We start from the raw sequence: 27,535 nt of genomic DNA on the forward strand, positions 1-27,535 counted from the left end.
TTGTAATGCTGGATGTCACGCAAACTCATAATTCATAGAGCATTCATAAACGCTGGCTAAATTCGGAGTAAAGCTAATGTTTTCGTTAATTAAAATCCATTTGTTAAAAAATATTGCTATAATATTATACATATTTTTTTAAAGAAAATTTCTCATTTTGATATTTACCTAATAAAAAAAAAATTAATAAATTTAACAATATGCTGCTATCATAAATAAAAAATTAAATTTACAACTTATCATCTATAGTGTACAGTTAACTATACATTTATTACGTGTTCAATTTTCTAACAATATTAGTCTAACTTGATCTTATCATAAGTGGTTAATAAACTATATACTATAGTTATAAAAGTGGGGGACAAATGTAATTGAAGTGTGAGAAATGTATTGCATAAATATATTGTATTTTCTTATATCAATTTTTTTTCTCTTCAAACGTTGACACAAAACAGAGCGCCTCTATATTACATATTTTAACCGCAACATTTGTTTACCCTGTATGTCGTTTTTGTACCATGAATGATGCTTTATAACTTGGAAGTTTAAAATTTAACTTTATTTCACCCTTTTTCATTTTTAATGGTAAACTTTCAAAATTCACCTTTAGAGGTACTGCTGGTTGTTGCATTTGATTGGGCATTGTCACCTCAAATGCATAATTGTCTCTCTTTGTTCACAAGTATTTTCAGGTTGTGAATAGGCTTTCCTATTCAATCTGTATATTTATATCCAGTATCTTTACTTCTGCTTCGATCTGAAGGGTGTACCCATGGGTACGCAGCGTCATATTTCTGCGGATTCCGGTATAAATTACGCTATATTCAGAGAACCCCTCCCCCCATGTTACAAATGTCTCGGAAATCTCTATTGCAATCTGCGAAAATCTTATGTTGCATAACCATTGGGACACCCTGTATTTAACAATTCTTCCTGTATCTATAGAACATCATGAGTGTTCAGAGCGTGTTTCTTCATATTTTTGTAACATACAACATACATAAAATGACAAAATTATACGAGAACCTCTCATCCTATGAAATTCATTTGTATTGTTGCGAAAATGGAGTGTGTCAGGCAACTGGAATACTGTTCGGAGTAGCAAAACCAGTTTTTTGTTCAGTGACGTCTAATCGTTAAAAAAGACGACACAAGAAACAGTGATTGGTTGTAGCGATAATACTGATGTCGAACTTTGCACAAAGATGGCGGATGAATCCCCCTGGGTATCCAGGAGGCTTATAAACAAACCCTACATTCCTAGCTATATTATAGAAATTTAGCGCATCGTGATCGTCCGAAATGAGTGGATGAATCATTACGTCACTCAGTGAAATTTTTTGCTGGTGACGTTTAAAACAGTGAACATACTTAATTGTACTCGAATCCGACATCCGCAGTTGGAGGAATGGTTAGAGTACAGAACGCATGTACTGATCACTGTGTGTTCGATTCCCATCCGATATTTTTTCCCTTCCTTCTATCTTTACGATCATTTATTGATTCACTAAAAATGCTCTTTCCATTTTTCGTTAAAAAACTTCGAAATTCAGTTTCGCCGAAAACTCCGCCCCTCAAGACGTTTTGTTATCTTTCTTGCTCGTAGAAGAGCAGTACCAATCACCGGCGTGATAATGCTTCTTGTGTTACTGAGAAAATAGGAATTGTAATTACTCATCCAGGCGAGCCCTAGTCAAAGAAGTTTTCAATATGGAGTCAGAAATTATGATATATATACCTAAACAATTTTCCTTCGAGTTTCCGTTTAACATTTTCCTCAATTTCGCACGCAAATAGATAGATATTACGATGAATAGACGACGAGATGTAATCCACTTGACTGAGCGTCCTTAACATCACGCCAGGTCAGGCTACTTCCATCAAAACCACCGAGGGAAATTACATTTATATAAGCCAAATACCCCTAAAATAGATCTTCGTGGTTGCTGTTATCGTAATTAAATTATTGTTCCATAAATTTTCATCCGCACTACTAATTGACCGCAAAATTTATTTTTTTTCCCGGCATGTCACAAATGAAATAAAACTTTCAACAGATGTTGAGAACCGCAAGATGTTTTGATTAATTGTACCATTACAGTCATTTTCAGAAAATTATTTATTCAGCTAGAGAAATAGAAATCCCACCCCGTAAACGTCCAAGAAGCGCTAGATAGATAGATGGATGCATCTTTTTGAAATCATCGTAAGCACACACTGGTCACATTACGTTTAATCCTTTGGTATGATAGATAACGAAACTTTGTCTTGAGAGTTTTATGTGTAGATAAGAATGGATGTTTCTTTATTTATTTAAGACTGACGTATATCATCTTGGCTTTCGAACGATGGTTTTAGGATGAAAAAGGCAGCTGGTATCCGAATGCTTCGGAGGACAAGAAATTGCCTTACGTACTCTTTTTGAATGTGTATAAGTGCAGAGTGTACCACACCCTCCTGTCCACTGTTTATTGAAGCGCACGCGAAACGGCGGCCGAAGGTTATATTTAGCTTTGGGTGGAGTACACGATTCCTTGGTCCGTCTTTCACCTGCGTCTGCCACTGGAGAACTCAAACTCCAAAAGAAATAACCAAGGAATAAGAAAAAAAATTGGAAACCGAAACAACCTACTCATTCATATCCACCTCCAGCTTCTCAAGAAAGTAGCACCCACCAAAGATTCGTTTTGTTCTTTGAATTTGACTTTTTTGACGAGACCGAATGGTAACACCTGTCTTGATTCGAGAGGAAAGCAAATTTACCTTTAATCAAGATCTCTATCCACGAACTTTATTTTCGAATGCATGCGATTATTTTCATGGCATCACGTTTAGCTTGCGCCAGACAATTTATAGTCACAAACGCAAAAAAAAACCTGATGCATAATCTTCATATTTATTTTAAGATCTGTTTTGGTTTTATTTATGAGAAAAATGAACTGTTTGTCATTGTAATGCCAAAACTTTTTGCAGTTCAGAATAATTCAGTAGGCATATAAATGGATCTAAATTAAGGAGTTCAGTAGAGTCTCGAAAATCCGAGCCCCGAAAGTTCGAATTTCCCGATAATCCGAGGCACAAAAAATTTTCGAATTTCTTTCTTGAGACTGTTTTTTTTTCTTTTTTTTCCTCCACAAAAGGACCCAACTTCTTTATTTGTTTTCTAGGAATGCCACGTAGTACATACGCATTATACAGTAACTTTAGTTTAAAATAGACTAGGCAGTCCGCAGCCCTGCAATAAAATATTAAAGACTCCCTTGAATGGACGTAGACCATTTCAACTTTCTTGGGGTCGCTTAGAAAGAAGGACAAGTGTGACCGTTTCCTTCGTAATGGTGGTCAATGACGTTGTCCCCTAATTGCTTATAAAATTATTATAAAGGCAGTCAAAAGCTGTCAGTGTCTCAGCGTCGTTCACCATGAATCATCTCTCATCTTCACACCCTTTTCACATTCTTCATTCTTTGAAACACATCGTGTACGTCATTTACAGTATATCTTATTCAAGAATAAAAATACAGTAAATATGCTAGTACGGGTTTTTTTTGCTTGTCTTTTTTTTTAAGTCAAACCCACATTTAAAGCATTTTTTTCGGATAATTTGAGTTTTTCGATAATCCGAGATTGCCTCGGTCTCGCCTTCTCGGATTAACGAGACAGACTACTGTATGAGTTTGAAGATCCTGCTTCCCTGTAGAATGAGCAATGCATCTAATGTACAAGGTACAGAGTGATCAGCGAATAAGCCCTTATTTCAAAATTAAATATCTCTACAACAAAGATCAATAGAATTATGCGGTAAACGATACGTTTATTAGAAAAACTGTAAGAATGTTGTACAGAAATTTCGAAAATTTAGTTTTTTTTTTAATTTTTTAAAATTAAAAAAAAACAAAACAAAGCTGGAGATTTTGGGGTTCCGAAAATCCTCATTTGTGTGAAAAGAAACCACTGCATTCGCCTAAAGTTACTGCATGGGCTGCGGTATGCGCCAGAGGCATTATCGGCCCCTTCTTCGTGCGAGAAACGATTACTACTGAACGTTACGTTACAATTTTGGAACAATTTGTCAGCACACATGGCGCATACCGCAGCCCATGCAGTAACTTTAGGTGAATGCAGTATTTTCTCTTCACACAAATGAGGATTTTCGGAACCCCAAAATCTCCAGTTTTTTTTTAATTTTAAAAAATTAAAAAAAAACTAAATTTTCGAAATTTCTGTACAACATTCTTACAGTTTTGCGAATAAACGTACCGTTTACCACATAATTCTATTGATCTTTGTTGTAGAGATATTTAATTTTGAAATAAGGGCCTACTCGCTGATCACCCTGTATCTGGGCTCACTTTATACTGGAAGAACCGCACATGATTAGTTATAGAAGTGTTGTGCCGTAGATAGAGAATTGCTTCAAGTTTTCTACCAAGGTCACACATTCTCACTGTCGACAGTTGCTCTGAGACATTTTTCGCAGCAGTCGCGCTGACTGCAGTCAACATGTGGTTAGGGATGCACAAAAATTTAATCACCGGTCAGTTTTATTCACAAAACTGACAGTGACAGGACTCACATTTATCTTTACATGTTGTTCAGCATGACGGCACTCCTTCGCAAGAGGTGCTACCGAGATTTTGAAAAGACCTTTCTTGGAATGGGACTGAAACCCCACTCTCTGGATTCCAGGATCTCCAGACTAAATGCCACTTAACTTTTCTGCTTGGGGGGCTTCATTAAAATGATTGTGTACCAGCAAACAACTTACGGTTTAAATGATTTGAAACAATGTATCTTTGCAACAGTTGATTTAATAACACCTCAAATGGTATTAAACGCTTGAAAAGAGATCGAATACCGTTTAGACGTTTGCATAGCACTTAAGCTCACATTCAACTTTATTAACCTGCAAATAAACTCGCAGAGTTGTTCTTTTCTGTGCTACTAAAATTTATAGCTAATCATGTGGTTTTATCTCACTATAAAACTACAGTGCAACTTCGATGACCCGGCACGCAGATAACTCGACTACCATGATAACACATTCTCAGAAATTGTCCATGTGTTGATAAGTTCGAGAAATTTAACGGCATTTCTATCGTTTGTTTCACAAATCATTTTTTCATTACTTTATTGCAAATGTACGTTTCATTGCTTCTGCCGTTTGTTTATTGAGTGAATGAGTGGAAGATTTTCCACAACACCTTTGGCTAGGGTTACTTTTCGTTATTTCTCTATTTGGAACCTGAAAACTCGACCTATTGACTACGAAAGTCACGGATGTGAATGATTTCTGGAATTTTTGAGAAAAGATGATCGGGAAAGATCTAGATCAAAATGTTTTAAGTGAGAGAAGGAAATTTTTTTTTTGGACTATATATTTCACTACTCGTTCAAAATTAACAAATCTTGCAGCAAAGTATGCTTTCTTCATCTCAGTCCAGATTATTCTCAAGACGAAAACTTTTAATGAAAATTTAAATTTATAGAGGACGGAATTATAACTGTTCAACAACATAAGCCCATATACACACATAAACGATTTTTAAAAATTGTCAAAGGTAGAATGAAAAACCTCGCTAACTTGATATCCGCTTATGTTGACATGTTTTTGAACCATTTAGGGTGTCGAGTTATTGACGTTCCGCTGCATTAATTTTGGATACTTTCAGGCCGGACATCCTGTATGTCTAATTTGAAGCTGGAGATAAATATATTGTACCCTTTTCTCACCGATTTAACGGACCTCATATAACGGAAGTAAATGGAACTTCGATGTCACTTACAAACTCTATTTTTCCACAATAAAAATCGACAAGATGGAATTTTAGAGGAAGATTTCCTGATTCAGATACATCATTAACTATAGTTCTTCCTTCAAAAAATTCTAATCCTTATATTTTATGAGAACACAAAGCACTTACAAATTGTCATCTTATTCTAATTTATTTTTAAGACAAATCGCATCTGACAATATGAAGTGAATCATAAATTTTCTTATTTGAGCACTTAATTTTTTAATTTTCTTTTTATTTTATGAAATTTATTCGTTTTTAGGAAGAAAAGGAATGCGTTTGGCACGCCTGGAAGTTCCAGGTGCAGTTGTGATTGGTGAAGACGTTTGGCTCCGCTGTGATTTCGATTTAGAAGGAGACGAATTATATTCAGTTAAGTGGTATAAAAACAACGTTGAGTTTTACCGATTTCAACCAAGGGATAAACTTCACGGTCAAATGTACGATTTATTGGGTGTCTACGTTGAGGTATTTGTCCAATATCTTTTGAATTGCATTTGCTTAAATTCATTGTATAAATAGAAGAAATTATGTTGTTTTTTGTTTTTTTTTGTAATGCTCAAGTTATACTTACACACAGTCGACTCACATTTTTGTGCAAACCTACAACTTTTCACAAGGCGAGTATTTGTAAGTGAATTTAAGATCAGATGATTAAACCTGAAAGGAGTTATTACCGTCACAGATTTATCATTCGATTCCTCAGACTTTCAAAAGGGATAATTTTTGTTCTTTCCAGAAAGGGATCACAATGCTTTTGAAACCGATGTTCACGCGTTGCTGTCGTTAAAGTGTACGTAACTAGAAAAATGATACCACTGCGAAAATGATACAGAAACCGCGAAGCACCATTATTATGGTTCAGCTGATCACACTAATGAGACTCGACTGTGTATATGTTTAGATACGAAACGGTTTTCGATGAATTTAAAATTCATTGCAAAAGAACATAAATGAATAGAACACTGAAACTAGACTTTCCCGATTGCAAAAAAAGTCGAAAATTTTCATAAAAACACTAAAGAGAATGATATTTTGTCATTTTTCATTGAAGAAATATGTTAAAGTCACTACTTTCACTGAAATAACTTAAATAATATGGATGAATGAAATGCGATTATAGTAATAATAATAATGACAAAATGAATTTATATAGAATTAATAATGAATAACATACAATGTTTTCATAATAGTTAACTCCACTACTCTATTGGACTGCGGCTTAACGTTAACATGAGAGTAGTAATACTGAATATCAAAGCTAATTATTTTGAAAAGTGATCATAAAGCTTTAAGATTAAAACAACTCAGTCATGGAGAGGTTCTTAGAATTTCAAATAGTTACAGATAGAGAGAGAGTCATTCTTGGGGCCGCGTAATACTCGAGTGAGAGTTGTTAAATATTTAATGATCTCTCGAGCGCTCACTCTCTTGTTAAGTGCCATAAACGTTTACGGACGATTTATGGTACACTGTTGATAATTTCGGGAACACACTTGAATTATGAATGTTAAGTAGCAAAAAAAAAAAAAAAAAAAAAAAATTGGATGATCTGTTACTAAGGCACACACTCGTTTGCATGCATTCCGAATCCAGACACGTTCTGAGATTTTCACAAAGTGTCATTTGTAAATAACTATTCAACGCTCTAACATACTAATGTTACAAATAATTTCGAATATATTCTCTAATCTGGAACGATTGAATATAACACAATAAAAACATGATGAGTTTCTGAAAAAGATTCCGCGTAAAATTATATTCTAATTACGTTTCGTTGTAACGATCCACTCCCCTATTCCACAGAAAATGGACGTCATATTGGCAGATCGTTATATCGAACGTTTGAAAAAAATATCTTATTAAGAGAACTCATATTTCGACAGAAGAAAAAATTATATATATATTTTTTAATAATGTAAGCAGTTGCTGTGAAAATGCATCAGGTTAGAAAATAATAAAATTCTGATTAACTTTTGAACTGGCAAGAATTGAAATATCCAGAGAAGAAAAATTTTCGAGGGGTTATATATGAAGCAAATTAGGGGGGTTTATTACATGACAAAAAAAAATTGTCAATGCTTACAATAATATGGGATGTTGTACTTCAGGGGAACACACTGTATTTTTATGATTTACGTAGATTTGAATACTATAAAAATATTTATTGTTCGCCAACTTGCTTTCCGATCATTGTTGAAGAATTCACAGCAATATGCTCCCTCCACACATGGTATTTCTAGGCAAAATTAGAGGGTTTAAAATCGTTCTTGAATGGCTTGTCAAAAAATTTGAAGAGACATGTGTGCCTTTGAGCCATTCTGCTGATAATTATAGAAACTTCATGAACAGCTCACAAGTAAGAATCGAATGTTTAGGAGTCGCTTAGAGGCATCAATACCGAAACGAGCGCAAAATATAAAATGCCCTTATTTGAAAAATATGAGAAACTCGTGTTGTGCTTAAGAGCAACACTGCGAAATAAAGGGTTAAAAACATGCACGCTTCTATGTGTATCGAATTCTCCGTTATCCAGGGTCAATATCAAACACAATTCTGGCAAACGAAAACCACGAATTGTGTGCATTTCTTGGCAAAAAAGAGACGTTTTATTAAATTGAATGATTGTTTTAGGTTAATATATTGGATTAAAAACAACATGGGATGAATAAGAGTATAGAAAAATATCTAAAAAATGATTTTTTTTATCAGATTACAAATTTACACTTCATGGAACAGATGCTAATTCTAAATTGTCGGATTTTCAAGAAAAAAATGATTGAGATAAAAAAAATATAAAACACACACACACTTCAGTTGTTATTTTTATTTATTTCCTTTAAAAAAATTGTCATTTTCATATATATAATAAATTCCAACAATATTAAATAAAATTGTTTCATTTATATATGATGAATTGTGTATATTTGTGTGAATTATGTACATGAAATGAATTGTATGTATGGATCATATGATTCCTTGGTGATTTTATTTGTTTTCCGATATATATATATGGTATTTATGAATAATAATAATAAAATTGAAAAAAAAAACGATACGAGAACACGTTGTAAACGATTAATCTCAGTATCAGCAAGTGTTAGGATCATGAAAATAAGTTGTATTAACCAGGAAAAAATTTTAAGTGGGAGCGTTATAAGAGGGATCCAATGTATATAAGCATTCTAGAAATCATATTTAAGTATTTATGTAAGTATTATGTATTAAGTATGCAAATGCTTGTTTAGAACGTTCACACAGTTTTCGTATTTGTTAAAGAAATGTTTCTTTGGTAGCTTTCAAAATCGAACGCCAGCCACGTGTACCTCAGAAACAGCGATTTGAACACCGAAGGCACCTATGGCTGCGAAGTATCTTCAGAAGCGCCTCATTTCAAAACAGTTAAATCCGAACACGAGCTTAGGGTATACGGTAAGTAGTATAGAAACACGTAACAGCTGTGCCGTGTTAACATTTGTCTAATTTTGCGAACTTTCGTTTTCCTCCTAAACGCTGATGTAAATCGTGTTTGAAGCTTTGTCATCACCAGCGACCTCAACGTAATTTTATTTCCTTTAGCTCTTTGTTAATTTTCCAACAAGACATACTCGTCGAATCAATTATCATCGCGGAGAGAGTCTAGCATGAGGGTTTGGTACGGGAAATGATACGACAAAATGAAAATCTCCTCTACTGAGATGATTAACATGTCATTTCCTCTACAGCTGTTTGCAGAAACTGAAATTACACAACATGCGCAATACTTCCCTTCCTCCCTTAATGCATACACTGCCCCCGAAATACCAGACCAGACATATTTGGTCAAAAATCAATTTATGCGAGGGAACGGAACTCGATTCAGGAGAAGGGAACAGAAAAAAAGATAACATACCATTATATACGAGTGAGTCATTCTCTTCTCCTTTGGTATGCAAATTCACTTCCTCCAAGCTAAAGATTCAAGTGTCAGATTTTCGAACAATAAAAACCGGGAATGGTACCATAAGAGTTTTGAAATTTCAGCTTAAAATTAAGTTGCTTTAGAAAATTTGTATTTAGACCACGGTCTCACGACAGTTCAGCGAAGATAATTCGGCACCGACGATTCAGCGCAGATAATTCAGCGCCACTGTAATTTAGCCCGAGACAATTTAGCACCACGACAACTCAGCGCGAGACAGTTCGGCGCTGACGATTCAGCGCAGTGATTGTGTTACAAATAATAATTCCCTTCCCACTTGTTCCAGACTTAGGACTGGCATACTTTCAAAATGTTTTGAAATGATTTTGGATCTATAGCACAGCGTTACAAAAACCAAATTTTTTTTGGTGACTGAAATTTTTTAACCGATTTTGACTATATTCGGTGTACTGGTTTCAAATATGGAAACAGTTTTACTCTATCAGCTCTAGTTTTTGAGATTCAGCGCAGCTAAATTATAAAATATTTCAACATTGAGTAGTAGTTAAGTTTTTGTGTGGATTCGCTTTTTTTCCTCTGCTTTTTTCTTCCTTCTTTTCTATAGGGCTATCAGCTGATTGTATGAAGCCGTATTCATTGACATAACCTAGTGTTTACATCTAAAATAACTCCTGTTTATAGTTAGGAGGGTGTTTTCATAAAGCATGGTCTTGGGGACACACATACACACACACAATCCGGATCAAAATAAAGTTTTAAGTGTTCTTTTAATCTGTTCCAGGATTCTCATTTCTCAAATTGCGAACATCTACATAACTTATAAAGTTCTTTGTTTTGAGGGCTGCTGAAAAGAAAGAATGAGGGACATCCAGTCTAAGTTGTTGTAATAATCATCCTGATGTATTTTGCTACATACCCGGTGAGTACAACCTAAAGAAGAACGGAAAAGCCATTTATGATTTTGTTAAAAGTGCTTACCTTGGGTACTTTGGCTTTAGGCTTGGTGACCAAGATAAAGTTTGGGCTCTACACACATAGAGTGTAAAACTTGTACAGAACATCTACAACAGTGGACTAATGGGAAGAGAAGGGCTCTAAAATTTGGTGTTCCGATGATTTGGAGAAAACCCTTAAACCACTTAGATGACTGTTATTTTTGTATTTTGAATATTACTGGCATAAACCGTAATAACCGCAGTAAATGGACACATCCTGATTTAGCTTTTGCAAGACGGCGGCCTGTTCTGCACTCGGACGAAATTCCTATTCCATCGTTCCATCAACCTCCAGAGATCTTTGTAGATGAATTTCATCTTTCGGATGTCCCTTGTAATACGGACCGAGTGAGCGATAGTAATTAAGAGGAGGCATCGTCAAGTCTTCAACGTTTCGATCAAAATGAGTTATATATAAGTAACCTATAAGGGATCTGAGTCACTCAAAAAGAGCATCTGAATTACTTGCTTCTAGATTAAATGATAAGAATCTACTTGACAGTGGAACAAAAATTACATTCTATCGTACTAGGGAAAAGGATTTGTTATCTTTCTTCTCTCATGAAAACGACCTTGTGTTTCGTCAAGATGTTAAAGGACTTCTAATAAAAAAATGGGTCCTCCTGAATATTTCTCAAATGATTGGCGACTGTTTATTGAAGCGAGGTTTAAAGTGTGTACTTTTTCACACGATGGCAGCAAATAAGGGTCCATACCCATTGCTCACTCAACCAAAATGAAAGAGGAATACGATACTATCGCTTTGGTCATGGATAATATTAAGTTTCACGATCATTAATGAGTAATATGTGTGGACTTAAAATTGGTTAACTTTCTCCGTAGCCAGCACAAGGGGGCTACACCAAATAAATGTCCTTGCTTCTTGTGCCTATGGGGGTAGTAGAGCCAAACAATACCACTAAATAAGAAAAGAGTGACTTATGAGAGAGAACATGGTTGTTGGAGAAAGAAATGTTGTTAGTGAACCCGTAGCCAAACGAGACAGAACCATCTTGTCTCCGCTGCATATGAAGCTAGGGTAAATGAAATAATTAATGAAAGCTCTTGATCAGGGCAGCCCTTGCTTTGCATACGTAGGACAAAAAATTCCGGGTATAAGTACAGAAAAACTTAAAGCTGGAATTTTTGATGCTTCTCAAATCAGACAGCTCATAAATGATCCTCATTTCATAGATTCCATGAATGAGACAGCGTGGATAGGATTTGGCAACCACAAGGATGAAAACTATGTTGAACTAGTTAACAGCATGCTCATCAACTTTAGAGATCTTGGTTGGAATATGAGCATAAAGGTTCATTACTTGCACAGCCACTTAGACTGTTTGCCCGAAAATCTAGACGATACTAGTGAGGAACAAGGTGAACGAATTCACCAGGACATAAAGACAATGCAGGGCCGATGGGCAAATGGGATACTCATGTGATATTAGATTACTGTTGGGATCTGCAAAAAGACCGTGTAAACAAAAAGTTCACTCAACAATTTCAAACAAAAGAAGCTTTCGGAGTGGAAAAGAATAACTTTTCCTGTTGTCTTTATCTGATTCTTTACATTTCTGATTTTTAATTAAGCTATTGTAGATTCACAGAAGTGTTGCTGTGGTTTTTTTTCAATCAATTGAAATTAAAAATTAATTAAGAATTTTTTTTAATTTAACGCCTATACCCTAAGCCTAATTTAATGTGTTAATATGAATAATTCCGTTTTCGTATCTCACAAACAAGAGCTGATGGGCATAAACTAACGTCATGTTCGTTTTCAGCACATGAAATACACATAAAGTCAGTTAAAAAAACCCCGGCACCAAAATCGATGTTGCACAGTGTAGTTCTGTAGAAAATTTTGGATCGTAGGAACTGTCCTACGATTTCTTCGTGTTAGCTTTCCAGTCCAGGTGTCTTCAAAATAATTTAAAATATTATGTAAATCTTCTTCATTGTATCCGTAGTACTCGGTAATCATGAAAACGAAAGAACTCGGAAAGTTTTCCACTAACCAGATGTCATTTCATTTCTTTACCAAAGTGCGAGTCATGAACGACAAACTAGCGTCAGTAATTGTTCATAATATAAAGCGTAGACATTTCCCCTTTATATTCACATATTACTTATCATTCTGTGTTTTTAGTTTTTAAACATTTATAATTTTGAAATCACAAGATTCTTTCGGAATCACCCAGTATTAGTATTAACTTGATATTTGATATTATTGTACTTGTATAATTTGATAAAATTACATTATACATGTGTATTGTAAGCAACTGCTCAGTTATGAGTTGAGACATTCTTTAGTTTAATATATTTTAAGTTACTCTGCGGAAATAAATCTCATTCGTATGTTTTCATTTCGGAGAATCTCTCTTGACACCCCAGTTCATTAACACAACTCACACGTTGGGAACTACTGATTTACACCATTCATGATCAACACTTTGGCCCTCGGAGTTCTCTGATGTGGCCCGTAATTTAATTTTGGTAAAAATGAAACGAGTAATTGTTCGCACTAGTATGTTTCAGTGTTCTTTTTATATGCCGGTAATTAAACAGTGGAGAACCTTTTACTGTTAACTTCTCTTATAGATTCGAACTATCGCCTACGGTTAAAATTCACCACCATCTAGCGTAGATAGGTTCCCAAAATTACAAATACAAATACAAATACAACGCCACAACAGGAAAATTTCCCAACGAGGTGGCTGATTTAAGAACATCATGGATCCCCGAGCCATTTTTTGGAGGCCCTACCTACTACTGCTACACCACACATGCACCCCGCCCACACACACCCCCGCGGAACCCCCAACGAATAGGTACATGCGGGAATGTGCGTGTACGTGTAGTGAAACCTGGCGTGAAGTTTTTTTTTGTTTTTGTTTCTCTGTAATGCTTGTTATGTGTAGTGCTGCAATCTGCCACCAGTTTTTTTTTCTAACTATGAGTGAAGTGTTATGATTGAATGATTTATCGTTGTAGGACGTTGGTTTTGGTTCTAAAATGTTTACTACGCAACATAAAATGTAAAAAATATTCAGTCATGAGAAAAATTTTATTTGATTGCGACCTGATGCTGAAGTGAATGTACTCAGTGCACTAAATCATTTGAGTGGCCCGCGGCGTGTTCTTAAATCACTGAAGTGGCCTGCATTCTCCTAAAGGTTAGGAATCCCTGATTTAGGCCAAGTGACGCGCATCCAAAGAATACCGAGAAGGCTAGGATCCGATCGCCAGGGCTAGTCAGATGTCGTTACAAATTGAACTATAATTTGGGGTGTAAACATTAAATTCTACCATATTTCTATTATAACATTCTTTTTTTCATATTAGACAATTTGGACAGCTTTTTTGGAACTGACCGATGGTGATTTTTATATTTAGTTCTTCCGAAAGCTGTTCCTGTTATTGAAGGGGCCGATTCGATGTACGAAGCTGGGGATAAAGTGAACGTCACCTGCAGCTCTGGTCCATCTAAACCAGCTGCAACACTCAACTGGTACATCAATGGAGTACAGGTAAATAAAAAAAAAACTAGCGTATTTAGAATATTCTTCTCGTATGTGTTGATATTTGCTTTAAAACGCGATTCAAAAAACTGATGTTTCTTTTGATTATATGCCTCTGATATAGACTACTTCACCAAACACCAACTCTGGCCATATCGCTATACTGCAATTTACTGCCATTGGTTGGAAATGAAGGCGCTGTCGATCGGTGGTCACCTCAAGCTCGTTTAAGGAAAATATCTTACCTATGTCCTACTTCGGGTTTGAACCTAGTACCTTGACGGCAACCTTCATGGTGGTAGACGAGCATCTTTCCACCACGCCACTCGGGCGATGGACGCCACTCTGATATAGACTGGAATCCATTTAACATTTTTATAACTATTTTTGTTAATATACAGTATAGCGTTTCATGTTAGTGTAACCAATCAGTAGTTTATACGGACTTCTAAGTAGTTTTATCCACTAGCTATTTTGCAAGATGCTCATCTACCACCGTGAAAGTTGCTGCCACGGTCCCAGGTTCAAACCCGTGGGAGGATGTAGGTAAGATATTTCCCTAAAGAGCTTGAAGTGAGACCACCGATAGATAGTGCCTTCTTTTCCAAGGCCAGAGTTGGTGTAGTAGCTTACTGATGGCATCAGAGTACTTGCGTGTACCTTAGCTGTACTTCAGAATGCAAAGACAATTATGAGCACAGCGGTTTTAGTTTAATTTTGTCGTATTATCTGATTTTACACTGGTAAAAACTGTCACCATTTTTTTTTCAGGCCCCTGCAGAACTCGTAAGGAAGTATCCCACTATTCGTCACTATAGTGGACTTCAAAGCTCCCAAGTAGGATTAGAACTGCAACTCAGACCCGCAGATTTCGTTCAAAGTCGGTTAAAACTCCGATGTGTGGCCTCCATATCACAAGTTTATTCAAGTGGCAGCGAAGAACTGATCATCGGAGACAGAGGGCAAGCTTCAGGTCCTCACATCTCATGGTAACTTCGAAAACATCAGCAGCCTTCAGTCATTTAACTGCAAACTTACTTTCTTCTCACGTCATTTATTAGTCAGTTAACTGAAATTTTTTTTTTCTTCACGGGCATTAAAAAAATTCTCATAATTTCATTACAAGTAGACAAATTGATGAATCGGAAATGAACCTATTCCACACAAAAACCGAAATCTAAAAACACGAAATGAACATACGTTTCAAGCTTACGTAGCATATTTGTCTGGAAACATAATAGCCATATCTGAGACGTACCCAGGATTTCCTATAGTTACAACTGTAGACACGAGCTGGTCGCGTGATCTAAGTACAAGAAAAAAATTTGTCTGGGGGAAGGTGGTCAGTACAAGGTAAAGAAAACGGCCAAAAAAAGGTTCCAGTACAGCTTCCGGATGTTCCCTTGAACGGCAAGACGAGAGAATAATGAAAAAAAAGAAGCAAAATAATTTCCACAAAAGGATATTTCCACGTCTTTGGACTAAGGGATGATTGTGGCTATTAATCTTCCTCGTAATCAGCTAATACCACGCAATGAGGGACCATGGGAGGGTAAAGACTCGATTCTATTCGTTCTAATTAGCTTTCAGAGCAGATTTCCATCTCTTTTTCGATTTTTGTTCTTGACTGCTGTTGAAAGAGCCACTGCACCTTTCTCTCTCTTTCTTTCACCGTACTTGAAGCACCTCTCTGATCGCTCTTCCTCAACAATGAAATCTTTTGCATCCCGCCGAAGTTTTCGTGCTGTAACAAAGAGAACCATCTAAGAATTCAGACCCCACGACCTTTCAAGATAATGAAACGAGGGTTAAATACGTAAATATGCTTTGTCTTCTCTTCTGTCAAGACAAACAAACGCTTAATGCGCATATTTTGTCATCTTGCAAGTAATGCTCGAACAATTAAAATTACTGATATTACTACCGTATTTTACTGATTTTTAAAATTAAAATCATCAATCCCATTCAGGAGGGCTAGAAATTCGAAATTCTGCCACCATAATACTAACAATTACCACAAAAGCCTGATAAACTTTGATGTGAAAAATTAAGAGAATTTTCTGAAAAAAAATTAGCACACTTAAAAGAAATTGGGTATGAATATATAACGGTGAATGTGATTAACTGGTTTTTATACATATTAACCTGTTGTTACGCATAATCGCAGAGCATTTTGGTACGTTGATAAATTTCCCTAAGTTTATCACTTATGCCGGCGATTATACATAGTACTCAATCGTCGTTGGTAAATTTGATAAATTTCTTCAAATTAACCACTTTTACCGTGATTATGCGTAGTACCCAAACGTGGTTGGTAAATTTAGGAAGTGCTAAAAAAAAATTAACACTTTTACAAATACAAATACAAGGCCACAACAGGCAAAATGCCCCACGAGGTGGCTGAGAAAAAGATGCCCATAACAAGTATGGATGTCATATATTACTAAAATACAGGAACCCCATTAAAAATGCAAACAAAAAATTATAAACAATATATACATATATCATACATGATAAAATATTATACAATGCCCATAAAATGTATTTATGGTTGTCTTATTCTAAGTATGGATAGCTTCTCGATTTACCCCAACATGTTTACCGTATTTCTTTTTAAACGTGTCAATTGTGTTAGAATTTGCCACCCCCGGGAAAAGTAACAGTTAACTTGAGTGGGATTCGAACCCTGAACCTTCGCTATGGGAAATCCTTACAGTAACCACTACAACAATAGCAAATAAAAATTCCTCGCTCTCAACATCCCATATAGGGTCAGAATTTCTTGAATTCATTTCATTTATTTTTTGGTTAAGTATGGGCAGCTCTTGGAATTAGTAGTATAAGCAGTGCTTCACCGTCGGAAGTGACGTCACACGTTTGTCCATTTCCGTCGTTAGATGGCGACACCTGAAATACTTTCGAATTTCGCGCATTTTTCCGGATTTCACACTTTTCAAGCCAGACTTCCTGTTGCCTATAATGCTGAATATATTTTCAAAATGGCGTGATTGATTCCATTTATTTGGAAAAAAATGTTTTTTAGTGACCTGTTGGGATTCGAACCCTGGATGCCGTAGCGGGGACGTACACGCTACTACTAGTCCACCTAGTTGTGTTAGGATTAAGTATAATGCCCAAGCGCCACGTCGTTGGTAAACATGATAAATCGTTTTTTATTATTTTATTTACATGATAATTCATACATGTACTTTGGATCATTATATCGGAGTACGAGCGTGAAATTTGTTTTCATTATACCGGGATACAAGCGTAAAACGTGTTATCATTATATCGGGGTACGATCGGCTATCATATCGGGGTCCTACTATATTCATTACACATACTAGACGGTTTGGAATTTTTTTCATATTTATCAAATTCACTAAGTACACTAGGGTATTATGCATAAACACAGATAAAGGCGATAAATTTCAAGTATTTATCAAATTTACCAACGACACTTGGTTATTATGTATAATCACCGGTAAGAGTGATAACGTTTTGACAACCGACTTTGAGCATGTATGATTGCGTGGACCAAATTATGGACATGGATCATATACGTCCATGTACTGAAAATTATGAATTAACAGGAAATGGAAGCTTACTGCAAATTGCAGTGAATTAAAATGCAAATGCGTGCAAAAAAAACGATGGAAAATGAGAAATTTGTGTGATGAATATATAACCATAACTTATAACCATGATTACCATATATAATATTAAGTTTTGAAAATTTTCGCCATCCCTGATTTCAAAAAAGAGTAAAAAATAAGCTCAAAATTCGGCAAAAAAAATTGCGTAAAAATTCAGGGGAGTGTACCGTAAAATATTTGCATATGGTCTCCAGTTGTATGATGCATTCCATGTTTAAGCTGGGATTATGATTTTGGCATTTTATCGGTGAACATGACGACTATACTGCTCAATCAGCACAATCAGCAATGTTATTTAGATATCTCTCTTTCTCTATCTCATCACTACGTTTTACAATAGTATTATTGATCTGCATTGAACCATTTTAATGATTTCATGATCATGAATCATTTCTAAAATACTCAGCCGTAAATCTCCTATACAAACGTCACTAATAGGATTATGAAAATCCTAGACTGTGTGGAACCATAAAACGGGAGACCGTTATGACAGTGATAAAGTTGTTATGACTATTGCTACTGATGCATATTGATTTCAGCCATAATACTTACATAAATAGGTTTAGTGGTCTCACTTCCGAGTCCATTGAGCATCTCATCACGCATTCACGTTTCAGATTTAGACGCGCACTAAATAGTTGGATATAGTTCATCACTGCGCGATGACAATTTCGATGCGTTTCGTGTATAATGGAGATACATCAATTTATAAATATTAGGGACGACTTCGTAGTATTTGAGAGAAAATGAGGAACAGAGAAAACGTCCAAAAGGATAAAAATATTATGATTGGATTTTAAAATTAAAATTAAATATACAGGCTACATAGGTAACAGGGTGCATGACATTTTACTGGCAAACCGTTGATCCTAGAGGCATACTTCCAATTAGAAAACGTATCCAAAATAACGAAATAACGTGTAGTACTCCTTCATGTAGATATGTTGTTCATGTTGCAAGGGGTTGTATAATTGCTAAAATAGAAAAATTAATGTTTTATACCGTCCGCTTGTGCCCAGAAACCCAATTAGAAAGTTGTTGCCCTGCTTTTCCTGCAGCCAACTAAAAAATTTACACGTACTTTTTCTAATTGGAACTATCCCTCTAGGATCAACGGTTCACCAGTAAAATTCCGTACGCCCTGTTATCTATGCACCCTGTATATATAATGTAATTATTTGAAAATATGTCATTATGAAATGTTTTTTTTTAAATAACTCTACATGAAAAACATTATAATTTTTATTTACTGTAATTATTCTTTGATTCAGCTTGGGCACTATTTTGTATCAGGAAACATATTTTTTGGATTTCACGAACTCGGAGAAAAAAGTCATTTTGTATGTCAGCTAATTACATATTAAGTATTGAATCGAACTCTGAACTAACTCTAAAGAACCAAAAACACCTTTTTTTGGCAAAATAATACTCAACTTAGCTAATAATGCAGTTATTATTATCTATTATTGAAACAGTAGATTCAGTGAGTTCAGCCAATTTTTAGGCGGTTTTCAGACCCTTAATATCGTATAGCTTTTAGTTACTTTTCTTTTTTTCCATTACTTACAAATGTTTTTTTTAGTGTCTTTTTGCTTGCCTATTTTGACCATTTTTACTGCCTTTTTAGTGCCTGTTTTAGGCATTTTTAGTGCCTTTTGCGTGCCTATTTTGACCATTTTTAGTGCCAAAACTTCCGAGCTCTAACGATAATTAAAAGAAAATACTGAGTGAGTAAATCTCTAAAATACGGTAGATATATATCGCGGCTTCCAACTGCGTAAATGATATCCCCCCCCCCCTCTTTTCTCACGTAGATATACTATCAGCTTAGAAATAGAAGAAAAAAATTATATTCTTCGAAGAAATAAATAATGGGGGAAAAACGTGAAAAAAAAAAAAAAATAGAAATTTCACTTAAGTTTAAGGAAGCAGAAAAAAAAATGTCCCTCATGGGATAAAAAGAGCGGAAAGAATAAAAGGTAAAAGAAATTTTGAGCATGAATAAGATTAACACGGTTCTTTGGATTTAGAAAAAAAAATAAATGAAATAAAGTACAACGTGTGCGGGGGGGGAAATTCCTGTGAGTGCAAGACTGAACCATGTTCCCAGACTGGAGCATCGTCAAGTAGTGATAGTACCAGAATGAAGAAAGATGCGACGACACGGGTTCTTGACGGTGGACTTGACAAATAGCAGAATGGGGGAAAGTAAACCAACGGAGCCGATAGTAGTAAATAGGTAGTGAGAGAGTTATATACACAACAAGACGCAATGGGATTCCCCTGGTAAATACACGATAAGAATTTTTCCGTCATCACTTATCCTTTGTTATAAATCTGAACATTGATGGACTAAGACAAGGGTACTCAATCTTTAGGACAGTGTGGGCCAGTTAATTGGTTTGCAAACGTGTCGTGGGCCACTCGAGTTATTACTAAGTGTGCCACGGACCACTTGAGTGATATGTAAGTGTGCCACGGACCACTTGAGTGATATGTAAGTGTGCCACGGACCACTTGAGTGATATGTAAGTGTGCCACGGACCACTTGAGTGATATGTAAGTGTGCCACGGACCACTTGAATGATATGTAAGTGTGCCACAGACTGCTTGTGTGAACTGGAACTGCACCGCAGATCACTTCAATTCTCCGAAACTGTGCCGCGGGTAGCTTAATTGATCTATAAATGTGCCGCGGGTAGCTTAATTGATCTATAAATGTGCCGCGAGCTGCTTAAGTAATCTGGGAATGGGGAGTCACTCAAGCGATCTGTAAATGTGTCAAAAGGTCATTTAAGTGATCTGTAAATATGCCGCGGTTCCCTTAAGTGATCTGGGAACTGCACCGTGGTTCACTTAAGTGATCCGTATTCGTGGTGCTTAGTTAATTTTCATAAAATTAGATTTGAGGTCACAGACACCTCAGATGATTCAGGGACACATTTGGCCCCTGGGCCATGGGTTGAGCCTGTATGGACTAAAATATATACAGGGTTATTCAGAACTCATGAGCAAACCTTAAAGGAATGATAGAACATCTCTAAACGAGCAATTTTCTTTGTAAAATGCATAACCATAAAGAGAGCTGTGGCCTGCGCTGGTTTTGCCATTTATCATCATTTCTATATTTCCGTGGTTCTCAAAGTATGCGTCGCCAACCTTTGTCAGGAGCGTCGCAGTTAACTGCCGAAATGGATGTATGTGTTTTGCCACAGACGTATTATATTGTTTTTTCTATCTGTCACGCGTCTTGCCGGAAAAAAAATTGTCCCACATCGGCACAATCTTTAGGATCCTAGAAAGAGAAGGCTAGTTCCCATCCATGACATTCCATCCATACATGAAATGAATGTCTGTGCTTTCCTGGTTCGTGAAACCAGTTATCCCTTCACGTGCCCGAGTGACGCCATGGTAAGATGCTCGTCTACAACCATGGAGGCTTCTTTTAGGTCCACAGTTTCGATCCTGGGGAAGGAACATAAATATCATATAAGAACCTGAGGTGACCACCGATAGATGGCACTTTCATTTTCGACTAAACTCGATCGTTAGTAAATTGTATGATGCGTGGTTAAATAGTAGTTATCCCTTCTGCGATACACTATAAAAATAACGATAAGTGGCAAAAACAGCACTTTACGTGTTCAATGACAGTGGTGTCTAGTGGTCCGCCGCTGGTGTTACGACCCTGGATAGTGTGACAAGAATCGCTTGTTCAAATATACCCTGTCACTCTTTAAAGTTTTGCCCGTAAGTTCTGAATCAACCTGTACGCAGACAAGCATAATAGGAAATTCCAAGTCGGTGTTACGATAATCCTGGATTCGTGACTCCTTAAAATTTGCTCATCAAAGTATCATTTCTTGGTTAGATTCAGTCATCGTTGTAGAAATCTCTAGCCAACCACGCCTTTTTCTTTTGGTCGTTTGGAAGTAGCTGCCATTGAGTGAGTGCGTGTTTAGATATCGTGAGCGTTTTTGTGCGGAAAAGGAAATTGCAGAGAGGGGACTATGTTGAGTGACAGGATGACAGCTAGCAATTCTCTTCCGTGTAGTCCCGCCCTTTTCTTTATTTAAGAGGTTTTGCCTAAGCTGTCTTGCTTCTTCGCCGTTTCAATTAATTTCCAACTTGATACGAACGACTTATGAAAGCATTGACGTGTATGTCTCTAGATAGAAAGACTTGTCTTCGTAGACTCTCTAGCTCGACAAACACTCCAGTGAAAAGCTTACTAATTATGGTAAACGAAAAGGTATTTTCTAATCTATACCCACAAAAGTACCTGTTATATATACACGTTGTATATATAGTATTTCCGTACCCACGATAGATATTCGTTCGTGATGGGAAATCAACTGAAGAGGAACTTTGGATCTATTTGCGGAAGATTTGATCAATATAGTGACAAAATCGATATGCCATTAAAGCCTTTGGCTTTTCGCTGTCTTATCCAGTTTGAGTATGAGCTCGAGTTTTGAACGTGGTGGTTAGGATTGTTTGCTTATGCTCAGTTCATCTTCAAACTCAATTGATGGATCCAACACCTTGAAGAATGATCAATCGTTCACCACAAATACGTCTTATGAAATATATATCGCAATACATTTTCGTAATATATGCTCCTTTATGAGAAGAAAGTGGGTTAGCTTACGCCATTTCTGAAGACTGAAGAGCTGCTGGAAATATTTTCACTAACTGGTGCATAAACTTTCGATGATTTTAGTTTGTGAAAATTTCAGTCATCAATTTTTTTTTGTAACATTTTTGAAATTTTCATCATCAAAATGGAATAATACATTTTGATATAATAAATTCAATTTAAAAAAGAAATTAACACATTCAATAAACAAAAGAAAAGCTATATGACTTTGCTTGAATTTTCACGATGGTCATCCTAATTGAAGCACTGAAATTTCGCACCAAAGCAAATAAATAAACGCGTATATAAAATTTTAAAATGCATTAATTACATCTGCTAAAGTGTTTTTTTCTTTCTAAACTTATTATTTCAGTTCCTTACGTTGTTCCTGGTCAAGATGGACCAAAAATTGAAGGCACAAGTCCACGATATGAAATTGGAGATTTAGTTGATGTAAACTGCACATCTTCTCCTGCTCGTAGCCCGGCTATTCTTAAATGGTATATCAACGATAAAGAGGTAAGCTGAGTAACTTTACGAGTTGACATGTAATTTGAGTGTTGAGTTTTCATGTAATTTTTCAAAAAATATATGATGACATATGATGTCCAGATTCAAATTTGAAAATTTTTATTTATATACTAAGCAACTTTATCATGAAAATACATATTCTTGTAAATCGATAATAATTATTCATATTAACTTTTTCTCCAACATAGATGTATGTTATGATTGTGATTACCGCTAATCACGATTCCAATACTAGCTAAAACTGTTGCGTTGACAAAAAAGATATGATTTGAACATGAGACTTAAAGAAGACATAAAAACACACGAGAAATATTTTTCAGATGTTTCTAAAATACTCGAAAATCAAAAATTTGGAATCAATCTTAACTATTTTACCAGAGAAATCTCCTTCACATTAGAACTCCTAAGGGAAAGTACTATTCAAGGTAAGATGTCACTTATTTTTGTAGTATTTGATCCTTAAGAGCCATGGGATTTTGTGAATGGACGTTAAAGTAATGTGAGGTGAGTCAAAACTTGAAGCATTTAAGCAAAAATTTTATCATCTATATCTTTGTTAGTTTGCTAATTTGTTGTTTAGTTAGTAGCATCTAAATAATAAGTATACTGAAATTAAGACTACTTTATCTGATATACTGGTTTTTAAATTAAAATTTATGAAAAATTATATTCCATAATAATTATTATATTATTATGTTGAACAGTGAAAACTGGTTTGTTTTGAAATTATGTTTTATTGTGTTTTTTTCTTGTACATCAGAGAGAGGCACACAACAACCTTCTCTCTTAAAAATAACTTCATTTCTGGCACTATATAGGGAAATAATGGCGAAAACTTTTCCTTTCTTATTTATATCTCAAAATAACAGAGTTACAAAAAAGGGTGATAATATTGTACTCTTTTAACTGTTTTTTTTTCTATAGAAATTTTTTTTTCAAGAATACAATCTGTTTTTATGCTTGTGGCAATGCCCTACAGAAATATGGATAGAAGCCAAGAGAAACCGTTTGAAAACATTGTTTGGGAATATTTTGAAAAGACTATCCAACGAAGTATAATATTTAACTTATGATCACCTTTTGATATAGGATTTGAAATTATTAGACTGAGATCAAAATATTAGACTTTTGCGTTATAATGTCCTGAGATTCTTTAGTGTATAATTGATTTAAAGCATTAGTCTATCAGCTTCGTTATTAGCTTTTGGGGGATTGTTATTTTGAGACACACTCGGGCTGTGTATCGATCGCTTTCTAGAACATAATTCCAGAACTTTTCGACAGCTTCCAAAATGTAAGCGTGTGATGCTTCTTTCACTTGAATCATTGTGAGATTCGTTGGTGTAGTTCAAGCCCAGAAAGAAAATGTAAACTATACTTATTCAGAAACGAACACAAGTACTAATCAAATTATTACAGGAATTACAACAGCTTGTTTCGGCAGCCGTACAATTTATTACTTTTACACATTACATTCACTGCGTAGTAATTCTCAGCCATTTCGTTGGTCATTTTGCCAGTTGTGGCGCTGTATTTGTATAATCATAGAAGCCTGAAAAACACTGAGTGGCCACTTAATTATGACCACCTTGCAGTTTTAAGTAAATGAGCTATGGCATCACACTGTTGCCGAGAGACGACTAGGATAGCATAAAAAAGAAAAGTTTATAATTCCTGAGAAAGTAGTACAGGTGGATTGTGTTCATGAAGATATGAGGAAAAAACGTGATTTGACGGACTTTGATTTTGACGTGCAATGATTGTAGTAGCTCGGAACCATGGAGCGAGTATCATTAAAACCGTCGCATTTGTGAAATGTTTAAGTGCAGCTGTAGTTAAAGTGTCTAAAGACAGTGTTATCGGGCAAAAAAATGGGTCTCAACGTGCAATTTGTAGTCGTCACTGACTGGCGAATGCTCGGGCAGAACGGAGAGTCTTCAGACTTGTAAAAGACAACAGAACGGTAACAGTGCAGCAATAGCATCAGCATTTGTAGGATGGGGGTTGAAAGAGCCATTAGACATCTAAATCCACGACCATCCAATCTCACACTGTTGGAAAGTGCTATTCTCAGATTTCACAAACGATTGATCAACATCTTGTAGATTCCATGCCAAGAAGAATCAACGCTGCATTGAGGCCAAAAAGTAGCCCAACGAAAGATTGAGATCATAATAAAGTGGCCACTCCATGTATATTGCATTCATTAACAAATCTTTTGAGAAAATTGAAACTTTTATGTGGCAACAATAATTACAATTACTACAAAAATTATGCTTAATTCTCCGTCAAACTCTGTTTAAAAGACCGTGGTTGTAACGACACTTCAGCTATAACGTCAATAATTGGTGGTCAGGGCTGATTTCCGAACAGAAAAACGTTAATCACCTTGCTTATAATGCCGATGATAATGTGACGATACATTTTTCGTCCCATTTCCTTCTGTTTGAATGATGTTTTTCCAAGAAATTACAGCTCATTACATTTAGGCAATGTATGCCTGTTGTTTCGTAGATACATAAAGTTGATTAAAAAATAAAAAATAGATTATTACATGTTCGAGGCTAAGACTTGCTCAATGACATGGTCGCATATTTTCCTGTAATTTCACTTTTTCGGACATTTTTTTTAAATAAAAATGCCTCGTTTTCCCCTTCAATTCATTTTTACTGGAATCGGGGATAAAATTAACTTGTATAATTTATAAATGGTATTGACTAAAAATATGGAATATGACTATGAATATTCATCCCAAACATTTGTCACATGTTCAATTTTTTTTCGTGAAATACATTCTAAATCACTGAAGACTTGCTGTGGCACCGCATTTCTCGCCAAAGATAATAAGCATTATTGGTGATTCTGCTGACATATTGCAACTTTTTTGTGGAGGAAGTTGTGTTTAGAGTATTTATGATCCTAATTTCTCGTATTTTTCTCGATCAAATGTTGTTACTCTAATCATAATGGAAAAAAAAATTCATGCAGAATATTTGATTGCACTTGATTATAATGTATTTTTCGTTAAAAAAATCTTGAAAATGCCGACTTCGGTTATAATGGCCAAATTTTTCAAAATCTTCGATGTCATTATAAGCGAATTTGACTGTAAATCCCATTCCAATTAGAATAATCTAGCAAGAAAATTAAATAGGCCTTTTTTTTTATAATTTGTTGTGTTACTCTGTGAAGTTAAGATTTTATTTACGGCAACACAAAAAAATGCAACTTATAATGTCATAAATTTCCGAATATCCCTTCAATTACTACTGGCATTGCCCTAGGAACTTTTTACCATGAGACTCGCGTTTACCAATTACACTACTACATTAACGTATTTGGCTAACTGTTATCTTTCGAATTCTTTTTCAAGAGATAACTTGAAAATCTGGTACATGTCTCCTCAACCTTTTCCGGGTCACCGTCTATGCTCATAGCATAAGAATGATAAGCAAAATTAGGGAAACAGTTTCTCAACGAGTGATCATGACTTATCTCTGTAAATCAGACTTTGAGCATGCTCAAGAAATTCTGCAGTGATTCTGATTCCAGAACAGTGGAATAATGTAGCAGCTAAGTTTAATTAATATTATAATTATAAATGATTAAAATTTGGAAGACTGTTTCATAACCGAGGATAAAATTTTAATAATTGATAATTATCGTCCTATGTGAACGTTGATGATTAAGTTGCAATTCGCAATCAGTTGACTGATCCAGGATAGATTAATTAGATAATTCGAATTTTCTGCCAGTGACTTCGGACTTCCAATTAACCAAGTTCGACTGTAATGCCATTCATTTTTTAATGTAACTTGAGAGCTATTCTTAATGCAATATGAGGGAATTAGTCGGAAATACTAGGTGTTTTGGAAATGCAGACTCTCTTCTTGATATACGATTCAAGTTAACTTTATTTTCCCAGTTCTTTCATTCATGTTATTCGGGCATTTCAATCGAAATTTGTGTATTATCATTTGGTTTTGATTTATAATTTTTCAAGCACAAACTGTACACACATAAAAATATTTTCAGTATTTTTCTAGATGTATACCACACATGTTTTGATAAGTTAATAAGAAACACAAGATGGGCGAGTATTATAATTTCATGCATCGAGTGAATCGACTTGATGAATGTTGTTCGAATAAAGATGTCCTTTATAATATGTCATCAAAGTTTTCAGGATTTCAATACGTATTTTAAAACTCTTAGCGCAATTAATTAGAATCAGTGATTCTTTGAGTCGTTCATCCAAGGAATTTCGTCAATGTTCATGCTTAATGCTAGATGTAACAGCCGATATTTTGTAATAACCCTATTTCGTTGCCGAGTTTCTCTTTCTACAACGCGAGAGCTATCTAACGCATGGATAAATAATTATTACAAGAATTATTTATGGATTTATCGAATTTGAAATTGATTTCAAAGTCTGCAGTCTTGAGTGCTTCGAGGGATAGATATACAATATTTATT

At 35.4% G+C, this 27,535-nt stretch overlaps 1 protein-coding gene across 1 annotated transcript in view; it reads left to right on the top strand.

The window, feature by feature from the left end:
• LOC149085176 (cell adhesion molecule 1-like) overlaps nucleotides 1–27,535 on the top strand; it is an 83,847-nt gene that overhangs the window by 52,821 nt on the left and 3,491 nt on the right. Inside the window, exons 2-6 of the mRNA XM_089233037.1 lie at nucleotides 6,058–6,263; nucleotides 9,092–9,227; nucleotides 14,109–14,242; nucleotides 15,005–15,206; nucleotides 22,902–23,047. Of these exons, the coding sequence (XP_089089163.1) occupies nucleotides 6,058–6,263; nucleotides 9,092–9,227; nucleotides 14,109–14,242; nucleotides 15,005–15,206; nucleotides 22,902–23,047 (824 nt within the window). The remainder of the gene's footprint in view (nucleotides 1–6,057; nucleotides 6,264–9,091; nucleotides 9,228–14,108; nucleotides 14,243–15,004; nucleotides 15,207–22,901; nucleotides 23,048–27,535) is intronic.

The sequence above is a fragment of the Pholcus phalangioides genome, unplaced genomic scaffold (genome assembly GCF_987345545.1).
Source record: "Pholcus phalangioides strain wild (caught in Gottingen) unplaced genomic scaffold, Ppha-v1.0 ptg000007l_1, whole genome shotgun sequence".
NCBI lineage: Eukaryota > Metazoa > Arthropoda > Arachnida > Araneae > Pholcidae > Pholcus > Pholcus phalangioides.